At 38.6% G+C, this 14,830-nt stretch overlaps 1 protein-coding gene across 1 annotated transcript in view; it reads right to left on the reverse strand.

Annotated features, from left to right (window-relative positions):
* The window catches only part of hs3st4 (heparan sulfate (glucosamine) 3-O-sulfotransferase 4), a 96,875-nt gene extending 94,834 nt beyond the window's left edge, over positions 1-2,041 (reverse strand). Inside the window, exon 1 of the mRNA XM_084744630.1 lies at positions 718-2,041. Coding sequence (XP_084600756.1) covers positions 718-1,313 — 596 coding nt within the window. The 5' untranslated portion in view covers positions 1,314-2,041. The remainder of the gene's footprint in view (positions 1-717) is intronic.
* Between the last annotated feature and the right edge of the window lie 12,789 nt (positions 2,042-14,830).

Below are 14,830 nucleotides of genomic sequence, written 5' to 3' on the forward strand. Positions count from 1 at the left end.
CTTCATTTCAAATCTGGATTTACTTATTAAATACCGAGTTTTACTCAACTCTGCTTCGAACTAATCTTGGATTAAATTAGTTTGGTGCAACCCAGTCTTACTGAGAAGAACTGCTGTTTAAGACTACAGTGGGTTTGAGTTCAGTAGATTATAATACACAGCTTGTCAAACAAGGTGAAAAATCAGCTTCTATGTCTATTAACATGTTTAAATTCTGGCAACACAAGATTATAAAACTCACTTTATTCATTCACTGTTACAGCTTGGTAACGGGGCATTTAACAATATTCTAAATACTAATACAAAAACAGTACTAATCGCTTTCCAAAGGTGTTAAATGACTTATAATTCCAGGCAGCCATTGCTTTTCATTCCTGTCACTGTAGGGTAGATGAAATGAATCAACGTGCAAATACTTTATATTTTCTGGAGTATTCAATCTAGTGACCAGATAGGGTTGAGATTATTACAATTTATCAGAGCCCAAAAAATCATTGTTTATTTAAAAGTGCAGAGACTGTAAAGTTTGCACTGAGACGATACGCTACAGTTTGACAATTATTTTCACTGCGACTGATCTAAATCAAGTTTTAAGTCTTTTGCAAATTGATTTTCTCGCATCCCAGACAGATTTTCTTTGGAAAACAGTCAACAGCAGCCTAAAGTTTGCGTCCTAAATTTGGCTAAAACAAAAACACAACTGAGACGGTAACTCACCGGTACCAGTCCAGCCCCTTCTCGTAGTTCCTGTCAAAGAAATGTGGCTCATTCCCCACGGCTCTGACGTCCGGGTGCACCCTGAGAGCCTCCAGCAGGGCTCTGGTCCCCCCTTTCTTCACCCCGATGATGATGGCTTGGGGAAGTTTCTTCTCTCCGTAATCCATGGTGCAGTTCACCCTGAGTTCGCTGTCCGTGGTGCTGAATTCCTGGTGCTCCCTCTCCAGCGCGGTGGTGTGATACGCCGCCGCAGATTTAGTCGGAGCCGCCTGGGTCCTAATCCACTCCACCGTCCTTTGCTCGGCCTCGGCATGGTCCTTCACGGTGGAGACCGCCGTGCTCCTCTCGGCCTCGGTGAATTCGGTAAAGCCCTGGGAAGCGGAATAAAGTTTCTCCCTCAATGTCACAAAAGTTGTCTCCTCCGTCACCAGCCTCCCCTGATACACGTAGTTCTCTTGCAGGGGGAACTGCAGCGAGTTGTAGCAGCTCATCAAGCTATAGAACAAGTATGTGACAGAGAGGGAGAGGGTGAACATGAATAAGATTTTCCGGGGCACTTTAGAGGTGAAAACCGAAGTGCTGGACCAAAATGCCATCTCTGATAGCAGTGATCCTCTCAAAGAAGTGGCCAGACATGTTTCCACCCCGAGTCTTGCATGGACAAAATCAACAGCAATAATCAGTCACTATCAGCGCTGCTCCAGCTTAAAAAAGCGTGAAGCTGGACCAAACCAACCTAATCCAAGCAAATCGCATATTTATAAGGATAGAGGGGAAATAGATCGTTAAAATTCCGGAAGAATATCGTGTCCCTTTTCTTGAGTATCGATTTCTTATTCCAAGGCTGACAGACAATGTCACAATTTATTGGACTGAACTTGCAGATTTGAGAGGCTGGAGGTCTGGCGTCCTTCCAAATGAGCAGCCTGGCTTGAAGTGGACAGAGTATGATGAACGAAATCCTGGCATTTTATGAAGAAGGAGCGAAAAAAAAAAGAAGAAAAGAAAATGAAGAGCAGAGTGTTTAAAGTCTTCTCATCAGCCGCTCAGCTCGGCGCGAAGTCCAGTCCAGTCTGCGATACAGCCATCCAGGCAACATCCAAATCCACTCAACCTTTCCAACAATCCTTTACGCTTCTGTCTCTTCTTTACTTTTGGAGTAAAAGTCGGCAGCCTGTGTGTGCACAAAAGCATCCACTCTCCCTTCTGACCACCAGGCTGCTGCTCGCCGTCCTTGCGCCTTCTCACGTTGGTAGGATCCTCCGATGTGCGCATCGGCTGGGTGAGCTCATCTGAAGTGAAGCACCGTAGAGCCACACAGCACAACTAGTGTGTACACCCACTTTTTCCTCTATCCGTGTACAAGTAGGGCTCTAAACGTCAGATTTCCTTATCTGAAACACTGGCGTGGAAAGCTGCTTCTCTTCCTGCATGTGGCCACTGGCACAGAAATGAATTACAGAGCTGGAAAACACGAGACGTTATTACACCGTGAATTGTTTCATACTGTATAAAGTTCACCATAAAACTCCATCTCCTAAAGATTATTTTGAGATTACATTTTACAGAAAGCTCATGTCTGCACCCTGCTGGTTTTCTGCGGAGCATTGCATAAGTTCATTTACAAGAAAAAAAAAAGGACAGAAAAAGAAGTTTATCCTGATAAATGTAAAAGCAGGTTATGTGAATCAAAGTGGATAATGAGCAACGTTGTGTTCTGAATTAAAGCGATGTGTCACTGAGGGTGAATCTCCTCTACATGTTTAAATGCAAGAGAGCACATGCAGAAAACAATCCTGTGTTCTGCATTATGCTGAGGCTGAGAATGCTGCTGCTTAGGCGTATTATACACTGAATTTATTATACATGGGCGCAGACTATAATTACTGATGAGAATATTCACTAGACCTTAACTTGTACACTTTGTTGCCGCAATATGAGGATTTAAAATTGCATGCCACTGAAATGTCTCCCTGTATTACAGAATCTCATTCATCACACACCTCCAACACACCAGGAGAGCCAGCATCACACTAAGTACTGGGTCACAAATAATTTGCAATGCCTCGCTCTCCCAGAACAGGAAGCCACTGTTATTTTTAAAGTTATGTGTGAAGATATATATATGTGCATGTATATGTTCCTTGACCAAATTTGTCTCCTCTAACTGTCTGCAGCCAGCTCAGCGTGCAAACCAGGGGTGACACAAAGTCATTCTATGTGTTGTGTAGGGTGCAGCAGTGTTACTAAAGGACAACAATAAAGCAAAGGGAGCTCTTTTACATTCAGCAGTGTGTTTCCACTGAATCTGAGAAGAAAATCTGTCATCCAATGAGAGCTACCAATACACAGAGAAAATATGTCTTCACAATGCTGACTATAACACATAGCCAATAGGAATATAAGTGCTGCAGGTGATGTTTGAGCTTAAAGCATCAATGTTGTTATAATAAAAATGTGTCAAATTAAAATGTGGAAATCTGTTTTTAAAAAAAAAGAATTTTCACCCAAGTCTGCAGCTCCCCTCAACTTTACAAGTTTCTACTCATTGTTTGGCTTTTAGTTCGCTCTCACCGCCATCACAGTGTCATTTTGTGCAACAGTAAGCAGCTGTTTTCATCAAATAAACACTAAAAAGCCAGTGTAGACTATTTGCTCAGCACTGATCAGCAAACAAACAATGTTAGCGACTAGCTGGTGAACATAGTTGAGGTTTTTAACAGCTAAAGAGCCAGATATTTCCCTCAGGAGTTGGTAGAGACCAAATCTGGAGCTAAAAAAAGAGTGGACATAAGACTCTTGTGCAACCATTTAACACTATATGACAAAAAAAATACAAAAAACTCATTCTTTAGATTGTCATATCAAAATCTTGTTTTTCTTCCTGCAAAAAAAACAACCCATTTCAACCAATAATATCATGACCACCACCCATCAAATCATCAGACATATGTTAATTAATTTGTTACCTAGTTAGTAGTTGCACAGTACTTCAGGTTATCACACGCCACTTTTCAATGTTCAAATGAAACAACCCCCCCCCCAACATTATGTCACACCTGGACACATGGAAGCTAGATACTCTTGAAGTACCCTATTCATCTTGACTTTAAAAGGTAATAATATGTCAGTATTGTGTTCTCAATGTTATTTGCAGCCCCCAAGTGGCCAGAAAATTACATATTACATCTCAAAAAGAATTCATTTATTGTTTTCTCAAATTACCCTGTAATTTGTTCTCATGGCTTTCTGACAGTTACAGTTATTTTGTGCACCGTCTTAGTCACTAAAGAAACACACCAAGTCAGTAATTTAAACATGTATAGCTGTAATATGTGTTGCCTATTATTTCTGTGAGATGCAGAGGTCTAATAAATAGTATCACTATGTTACCATGTACTCTATATCCTCTTTGTGAGAACTTGATCCAAAACACTGCTGCATAATTCTTCTGTTTTTAGTTCCAATTTTCTGTCTCAACCAATGTGAAATATTCAGTTATTTACAAACTAAAGCTTGTCCATAACCGATGCAGGTGATTGGGTGAGGGGGAGGAAAGTGTGAACAAGTGTTTGGAGCACAATGGTTACTGGGTGTTTGGCAGTCAAGAGAGCGTAGGAGAGCTCAATGGGTTTGTTGAAAATGTTGTATTCGTAAATTGCCACTCGGAGAAGCAGAGAGCTCTCTAACACGAACTGCGCCGTTTGTAAATTCTCACTGTTATCAGACTTCCTACCTGTCTAAGAGTCACCCTGTCAGAGATTTCTGAGCATGCTCACACACTCCGGCGGTGGAGCAGCGGCAGCAGAATGTTTCAGTTTTAACAGCACAAGTGAAGTGGTATTAAGATGGCTGCCGCTGCTGATGATAAATTATTATCAGAGCACAAGAGAAAATATATTGACCCGTTTTATCTCCCCTTTGTTGTGTCTATTATCTGAGACATTCATAAATCGCTCAGGCGCTGTCTGTCCCTGTGAAAACTGAGTGCTCAGATTGTCTCTATTTGCATTTACAAACAAGCAGTCACTCAGGAAAAATGGAGTTTATTAAAGTTTAGTGTAAGTCCAGACAGCTGCTTTGTTAAAAAGAGAATTTACTGGTTGTGTCACAAGGCCAACATCAAATGAGCCTTTTCTATTTTACGGGTAACAGATCTGAAGAGGAATAAAGTTAAAAGTTTTAAAACATCAGTCAACAATTCACACAGTCCATATAGTCGGGGTTGGGTAGTAACAAATTACATGTAATAAGGATAATGTAATGAGATTACAAAAATAAGTAACTTCAGCCCAAATTATATTTTAAAAAACGTGTAATTAGATTACAGTTACATTGCCATTAAAGTATGGTAATTTTTAAATAATGAAACATGATTTTGTGAACACAGTTTGATCTGACCAATTCTAAATGCCAAACATGCTCTACTGTACACTAAAGTAAGTTAGTCCTGTCTTTGCCAGCTTGCCATTTCTTTTAATGGTGGATTATAAATATTAATATTTGTTTTTCAATGATGATTTAGGGATAATGGAGTTTTTATTCCCTTTTTGATTCTTAAAAGATCAAGTCCTCCGTTTGGCCTCAACAGCAGCAACAAAAATTTACACAAAAGAAGTAGGATCCTAAATGTCCTGTACTGTTTTTTTTTTCTTTATTTCTTTATTGTTAATGTTTGATTTTGAAGTAATCCAAAAGCATTCGGGTTCGATAACATTTTTTAATCCAGTGGATTACGTCTACTAATCACAAAAAGTGGTGTGTAATTTTTATTCAGTAACTGATTACATTTAAAAGTAATCTAACCCATCTGTGAATTAGGAACAAGCTAATCACTCTGCTCTCATTCTACTAGCACACACTCTGACGATGAGACTGAGCCACATGAAGCACAGTGGCCCTCTTTGCAGCTGGCATTAACATTCACCTCGTGTCTAGATTGTATTCAGATATGAATTATCCATATTGCATTTATACCTGGAATTAAAAATGTGTCTCAGCTATCCAATGTGTCTGCAGCTCCACTGCAATTATGGTTTTCAATCCTGCCAATATCCACTCACAGTTAATGCAAAATTATTCATCTAATTCGTTATAAATATCATCTCACAGGCTTTAGAGGAGCCTGCAGTGCCAAGTCTACTTTATTCTAGTGCAGTATGTCTTTTATACACATGTGGTCCACCATGTTTTAAAGCATGTTTTTTTCCCCTGTTTTAATATTTCTGTATCACAAAGAAACGACAGTATTTAATGGGACTACAGCTGAATAGATGATATTAGAACTACTTATCTTTAATAAGAGGTATTTTTCATAACCTGTGCTGTATCAGGTGCAGATAATGAGAGTTTTTCATGGCTTGTATAGCTTTTAAAATCTAACCCAGAGAGCTCTACACCAGTTATTGGTTGTCAGCGCATTGTTGTCTGTGTTGAAGTGCTGGTGGTGAAGTCTGGACAGTCTGAAGGCAGTTAGCACAGACAAGGTTAAGGACCAAAGTGCACCTTATGCAACACCTGCCGCTGCTTCTCTGGTGAACTAATGCGGCGACAGATCTCCTTCTGTGTCTGATTCATCATCAAAAGGTGCAAACGCAAAGGACCCCAGAGACTCTGTTTTATGCTGGGAAAAAAACCCCAAAGACTGTAAAATAATTCCTGTCCAAATCTCTAAGACACATCACATATGAAGCTCCTGTGCTGTCAGTGCAAAATACATCAGGCCCCTGGCAGTTTCTCAATATAGCTGCAGCTCAGGAGCTGCTGCACCACCTTGAGATTTGGGTCTTCTAATATGAAATGACCTGATTCTGAACTCTGCCATAGTCTGAGCCTGTCTGCTGGAGCTGAGATGAACAGCCATTGTGGGGAGGTCTTGGCAGGTCCAGGCTGTTACTGTGCTCAGTGTAATTTAAGTCAGAGTACTGTGGCCACTGCCACACCCTGTTGTTCCACTGTGGCTGACAGCAGAGGTGCTTTATCAGGCTGCAATTAGACAGTAGGTGACAGAGTGGATACAAGTGACCATCTCTCCATCAGTTCAAATTCAAACAATAACAAAACAGACTGTGCAAAAAAAAAAAAAAAAAAAAAAAAAAACAGTGATAGCAGCACATTACTCCCCAGTGCCGTGAAAAGCAAATGGAAATTCATAAAGAAATGTACAGAACAGATACAGAAATAAATAACAAAAACAATAATAACAAATACAGAAATAAATGGGAGGGGGGATATTACAGAAATAAAAACTAAAAACATAAATGTATTTTAAAGTAAATTAATTCTTACAAAATACATGAATTAATAAGGAATAAATTTTAAATTGGAGGAAATGGGGGAAGTAAATAAAGAGGGAATATTAATGAATGTATTTATTTATGTACTCATTTATTCATTAATTTTTCATTTTGGCAGTACAGTCCTCCAGAGTAAAATCTACTCACTGTGTATTTGCAAATCACCATTTAGGACCTGCTGATGTGAGTCATGGAATACAAAGTCACAATAAAGTAGTCAGATATGTTACACCTTATAAAGAAATATATTTTAAAACACACACACACACACACACAACTTACATGAACCTGGGAAACAGTGGACACTCTTTCATGCTGGCTCAGGTTCAGTAGAGTCTACAGGCTTGTTGTTGGCATTTAATGAAGATGACAAAATTCATGAGGAAAATGCCTTCGAGTGATACTTGAAGGCATTTTCCTCATGAATGTCTTTGAAGAATATCTCTGCAGGAAGATTGGAAAAACAAAGATTTCTTATACAGTACGGGGCCATTAGTAGAGGGATTGTTAAAAGATGTTATGATTTTTTTTTTCCTTTTATGCAGAAGAACACTGCAGTGCACATAACTTCAAAAGACGTGAATTTCTATAGAAACACCAAACGGGAATGCCACATTTTTTTTCAACAAATCACCTTTACATTCAGGATGTGCGAATCCCATGCTTTATTTCTGAGCCCAGAAAATGCATTTGGATCAGTATCACACAAACCTCTGTGGAAAGCATTGGATTTCCGTTAGCATACCAAATATAATCAGAAATTTGGTTAATGCATATGTGAAGGCAAGCAAGGCAGCAAGATGGGCAACCTGAAGCCTGGGGCCATGCATATAAACCAAACCTGGGATCTATAAAACACAAACACAATGTGCAAATATGTGCTGCACTTCACAGCTACATGCTTTGGGTATGTGCTGTACTGGTTCATGGGAATTTGAGTCTGTTGGATGATAGCATTGAAAGAAAGGGTTTGGCTACACATTTTAAACTGTGCATATGTTTTAATGTGACTGTGCAAACATGCTGAAATTAAGATTTGTTTTTATTTATGTTTATAATTTGTAGTAAAATATGAAAAATGCAGTAGTTCTGTAAAAACTAATACTGAATGTATTATCTCAATTAAAATGTCTTGTGTTCCACATAAATACAGTATTTTGTGTTTGACACAGCTGTGGACAAATTGCAACAAATAAAAACAAGAAATGACATTGCTGAAACTCAAAGCTACAACTTTGGATTTAGCAGTATGCTATAGGTCATCACCCACTGACCTACAGGTCTCTGACACCACATTATTAAGATGTCCTTTCTTTTGAGAAATTTAGATACAATTCAAATAGGAGGGTCAGCAGAAAATATCTTTAATTGATTTTTAATGCAGTCATCAAAAAAATCAGTAAAAGTCAAGATAGGTGCCTTAGGCAAGTTATGCCTGTAAACTTTCCTGCACTTTTTGCTAATTAATAGTCTTTCCAAAACTCCATATACTAAAGTGACATCAAAATGGCTCCCCACTAATTTGAACTCTTCCATGACCTTACTGCACATCTGTGTAAATGATTTAGGAAGACATTAGCCAACTCATATAAACAAATGGCTTCATGACTGTTGAAAAATGTGCAAAAATTCCTCAGCATTTCTGAAAAAAGGAGGAAGCACGGGGATACTGAAAGACGATACTCATCCCAGCCACAGTCTGTTCAGTCTGCTGCCATCTGGCAAGAAGTACAGAAGTATCCACAGCCCTATTACCAGACTTCAGGACAGATTTTTCCTGAGACTGTGACATTCCTCAACCTATGTCTCCAACAAATATAAGTTTATTTTTTCATGACTTATTATTTATTCAAGGATTGAAAAGGGGGAGAACAAGGGATGTAAAGGGCTCCATGCCTTTAGGCGCTAAAATGATTAAATCCGCCCCTGTCCAGATGTATAACTTTAAACTCCAACAGAGGTTTTACTGTGAAGGCAAATGAAGTAAAAATGAATAAGAAAATCATTTGAATGATTATTTAGACATCCTGTCACTGTTTGTGTGTTTCATGCCTGGACATTTATTAATCCAAGCTGCAATAAATTATGACTAACAGGCTCTGCACAGTAATTGGAACTCTTAAACAATGGCAGGGTTTGGCAAGAAAGTGGATTTAGACAAAATTCTGATGTTTTTTTGGTGTCGGTATAACAGATTTAATGTTCCAGACTCTGACAAAAATGCTCTGCTTTGACAAATTTGAGACACTTCAGAGCAAATTAATATGTCAAAAAATAATGTTCTCTTTTGTAAGGACCCAGATCGAACCCACATATGATCTGCTTCACAGTCAGGAGAGGCCTGAATATTTAGAATTACCGTTGTGAGTAATGCACTTTTTGTGGACAGAAAGAATGAGGTGACATAGAAACTGAAAGGCCAAACAGGGAGAAACCGGCGGCATTTAAAGTAATAACAAATTATGGCTAATTGTAGGAGCTGACAGCTATTGATTTAGTTAGCTATTAAGCTTGTTCCTGTGCAATGTACAATTTCATATGATTGTGATTTATAACAACAATCATTTCTACTGATGAGATAATTTTGTAAATTAAGAAAAAGTGTGTGTAGATGTGTGCACTGCTCCTCACTGGTCATTCTTTACAAACATTCATACACTGACAGATCCTCTGATCCTGCACTAAATAAAAACAGTTTTGGAGCACAGTTTTGCACAACATGCACATTTTCAGCACTCGCACTGGACAGTTTCACTGTCCTCTTGTTATGGTTCTTGCACAGCTGCAAAAACTCTGAATTCCTGAGTGAGCTGTTTGAAACCAGATAAGTTATCTGTCGCTTTTGCCTGTTATTGTTGAAGAAAGCTTTTTTTTTTGTATCACTGAAGTTGTTAGTACACCTCAGCAGGGTGACCTGTCAGAATGACTAATTGATGCAGGGATTGACAGTATTGATTTGTTTACTTGAACGTTACAGATCTCAGTGTGGATGTTTGTATCTGTGTGACAGTTCAGGAGGTGTCTGCATCAAGATTTCACAATTCCAAAACCAAATACATCATAAGGCTACTCCAAATCTGGCGGAGAAAGGAAGCCTCGTTTGGCTGAATTTGAAGGACACGTCATTTGAGGCTTCAGTATGGTCCAATCCACTGCACCTAAGCCATTATTGTTTACTACTGGATCAAGGCAGTCCATTTTTAAAGTCAGGAAGCAGCATGTGGACATTTCGCTATTTATTTTTGCCGACATATGAGAACAACCAAAAAGCCACAAACCTTCAGTCTCAAAAAGGATGCCTCTGTCAGCCTATGAACTGGGACACAGTTTCTGTGTCTTATCATGTCACATCAATATTTATGATAACGTGCCCACTCATCCATTTCTTGTTTCATCTCGACTTTTGTTTTCTTAGCATTCCCCCTAGATTTTGGCAACATGCATACTTACCGTAGATCCTGTTTACTGAACAGGTGAATTTCCCACCAGTGATAAATTAGGCAAAAATATGACCAACATCAAATGACATGTCTTCATTGTTTCATGCTTCAGGTGGACTTTACATCACTTAACATGACTTTAATGCAGTATTCCATGAACATAAATGGATGTGTCGTAAAAGAGAAATCTAACTAAACCAGTGTTTTTGTAGGTGTCTCCAGGTGTTATTTCAGATTAATTCCAGACTAATTAAACCAAAATACAAAACCAAATTAAACCAAATAACTGTACTCATATTATTCTCAAACAATAATTGTCAAACGTGCTTGCGTGTGTGTGTGCATGATCAATGGACCTGCAGTTTGTCCACACCTAATCTCAAATACTACTGGAATGATCAGCTGCAGGACCTCTGTGATCCAGAATTCTTGAAAAACCTTGAAAAACCTATGTTATGGCTCCACACTGGCGACAGCCATGGCCTGGGGCATAATGTTTTAAGACCATCTCATTCTTGTGGATGCAACTTCTTAAGAACGCCTTAAGGGAATTTCTCCAAACGGCACAAATGTTCACTTGGACTGACAGATGAACTGATTTAAATTTTGTCAGACTGTTAAAGACGAAGGCAATGGTGACCTCGCTAAACATATTTTTGGCTCTAATTCAAGAATTCCTTATCTAATTCTGACAATATTACACACAAATATCAAAAAGGATAAAATGATGAATGTGATGGCCAAGGCCACACAAATGGACAGTTGAGGGTAAACCTATGCACACTCACCTCACTTCCTTGTTCAATGCACAGGTTAGTTTAATTTGCAGTCAACCACACCCCAAACAATTCAGGTCCACACTACAGTTTATTTGAGTTAGAATTTCTTTATTTTCCTTTAGCTTTACACTGTTTAAATTGAGTGCACACATTTTCACACTGTAAGGTTAGATTTAGTAATTTTCTGTTGTATTAATCATTTTTCTTTGTCTTTTTTTGAGTTACCATGCTGGTGGGTGTGGTTTCCTCCTGGACGGGCAAAAGGTGTGGCACAGGAGTGGAACCTGTTAAATCCTGTGGCCAGCTCATCAGGCCGTACCATCTGCAGCCGTGTCAGAGGGGGTTTTTGGGTTTAGTTTGTTTTTTCTGTGTATTAGTTTTAGTAGATACCATTTTGTTTTCCCCTTTTGTGTTAGTTGGTTTGGCCAAGCCGGTATATATGTTCCCTCACATTTCATTTTGTTAGGTCAGTTTGTTCAGTCAACACAGTTTTGTTGCTGTCATTTCTGAGTATAGTTATATTTTGTTGACCTCTTATATAGGCCTAATTATTCAGTTCTTGATTTATATTGTTTGGCATTATTTTTTGGGTCAATAAAAACCCTCTTTTCAACAAATTCCTGTTCTCCTCGTTGCCTTACTGCTTGGTCCCTGACAATGAAGCAATGCCATTTTACATTCAAAAGGTCAGAGGTCATCGTCACTGTGACATCATAATATTCGGTTCTCAGTCCTCTGTACTCCTCTGTAAAAAAAAATATAATCTCTAAGCGAAGACAGCATGTTTCTCACTGGAAATGATTCACTGGAATCACACATCTACAGGTGTTAAGTCCCATATTAAATTCTTTCCCTCTGTAGTCTTCACCACATCCATTATATGAGCCTGGACAGACATGGATGTAAGCTGTAACTTGACTGGTTCATGGAGACATACAACTGTGAGGCAGTAATTCTATTTTTTCACTGCTCTGTTTTATACGAACACTGACTGCTGACTTCTCACTCCTCTTAACCAGCCACTGGGGGCCGCAAGTGATCAGCAACTGTTTGAGTTTGAAATCTTGTTTCAGCTAGGTACAACATATATTAATGTTAATGAAACTTTGCAAATCTCTGCTGGTTTAATCTGGCAGTTGTGGTGGCATTTCAGTCGGTGCTTCACCATCTGTTGCCTGGAGGGGATCTGCACTCTACTGAATGGACTCTAGTTTTCTCATGGGGTTGCTATCTTAAATATTGTCAGACTGTGTAATATATAATAATGAAAAGTCTCGTATTTATGGCTGTAATAATTAAATATATATTTCCTCTCTGCATAAAAGATAGTTATAGCAAGACTTTTACTGTTTAACTATGATCTATATGAATTATGAGTAGGCCCGAAGGCATTTATAAAGAGATATTAGTATCTCTCTGCAGTTACCTACTTTACAGTGGGGTTTATGTTTGCAGTAATTGTTGCCCTGCAAAGTCAGAACAACAAGTCTATTAGTCGATGGTCTAACCGAGGAAAACAAACAAACCGCTTGTGTTTTGAATGGCATTCATGATTCTCATCGCACCTTGCTGCAGTTATATTGTCTTCCCTGTTTTCAAAGGGCTGGAGTGTCGATGCTAAGGTGAAATGATAGATACTATCCTTTACTTGATCAATAATTCTGCCTTCCTCCAATGTTGTCCAGGCTGCCACACCGCGGACTAATTAGATGATAAAAAGTGATGGATGTGTATTAAATTCTGCTGGCCCTTAAGAGAACTCCTTTGGGCTTTGTCCCATTTCCAGCTGACCTTTTGGATCCTAACTTTATTGTACGTGGATGCAGTTCTATCAGTTTGTTAGATGTTTGTGATGCAGCAATTGGCTCATGTTGCATTGATTCACAAAACTCTCTGTTTCTCTCTCTGTGTCTATCTTTCTCTTATATATATATATATATATATATATATATATATATATATATATATATATATATATATATATATATATATATATATATATATATATATATATATATATATATATACATATATGAGACAAAAGGTATATTGATTCTCATCTCACAGCACATGAGATAATGAGATTTCACATTTTTTTCCTGTGAGAAGAGAGGGACAAATTATCCCTACTGGAGTTTGTTGTGCCAGAGAATCCAATAACCTCTATGAATGGGTCATACATGTTCAATAGCATCCTATGAGGATCTGAGGACCAGGTGACCATTACTGGAGGGAAAATGAAGAGGCTGTAAATCAAGGGTGGCTCTGAGTTCACATGGATCAGATATTCCCAACAGGATCAGCGAGAGGCCACGAGAATACCCTTATAAAGTAACTGCAGAATATTTTAACATGGCCTATTTTACCATCAAAGCTTGGGCACAGAACCCGGGGGAGTCGGAGGGGATGAGTCCCCCCAGTTTCTGAAAAAACATTAAGATGCCCTTCCCAATAAATTATTTCCAAATAATTTATGTAATTGAAAAATATATATATTTAATAGAAGCTCCACTTTTGAAACAATTCGCAGATAAACTTTTAAATTGTTTTGTTAAGGTCTCCCCTATGTGCTGCTCAGTGGTCTGAACTGTTGCATAGACTAAACAAAAAGGGAATATTTGATATGAAGTTTGCAGTTTACTTCATCCTGACACCTTTGAGGGTAAATCGGGTATTTTTCAAACTGGCATATGACAAATAGCTACAAAAGGTTTTGGAATTGTTCTAGTAGCTCACCTCAGCTGGTAGCTGAATGACTCCTTGAGGGCAACTGCATCAAAGTACGTCCACTAAAGTGCTTGTTTTTGTCATTGACAGGCTCAGGTTGTTATTCTGATTGTCTGGCAACATTATGAAAAGAATCACAGAGATAGACCATTTTGTTAAAGGAGAAATCTGTAATATATAAACTGTGCCACAACACAGAGGTGCCACAATTTCAATATCAAATCAAAAATTGAAATGAGTGAAAACAAACAAAATTTGAAATCAAAGGCAGAATCACAGTTCTCCCAGAATCAGGACAAGAGTGTTAGCTGTTCCACTGACAGACAATTTACAGACAGTACAGGACTCAAGCTTCCTCGAGTCTAGGGAGAAGGGGCTCTGAGAAATAATTCACTTCAACCATAATATGTATGTTAAATAGGATTTCAACCCATTTCAACCCAGTCTGTGCCTCCAGCTTGGTATTTGGCCTGCAGCACTTATTTTTTAATGTGTAATTGTTACATATTGCTCCTTTAAAGAATACAATCATGTTCGTTTAACCAACAATAGTCTCTCTCTCTTAAGCCACCAGTCTCCCTTAGAAAAACAGTAACTTTAGTTACTGGTCCTTCTTTGCCACGATCAGTTAGTTTAGTTTCTGTTATTGTGTGACTATGGCTGGAGATATACTTGCATTTAAGAATGCGTGTGCACCACTACACATCCACACATATCATGGTTGCCTCATGTATCCTGCATCCATTTGGAGCGATGTCTGCGCACCTCCTCAGAAATTTGCATTATGCAAACACATGGTCAAACAGCAAGTATATCTCCGGCCTTTGGTGTTTTAAGTTGTAATGAGATCTGCGCCTTTGCATCAAAGTAC

This window comes from Lutjanus erythropterus, chromosome 19 (assembly GCF_056507025.1).
Source record: "Lutjanus erythropterus isolate fLutEry1 chromosome 19, fLutEry1.hap2, whole genome shotgun sequence".
In the NCBI taxonomy this organism is placed as follows: Eukaryota; Metazoa; Chordata; class Actinopteri; order Lutjaniformes; family Lutjanidae; genus Lutjanus; species Lutjanus erythropterus.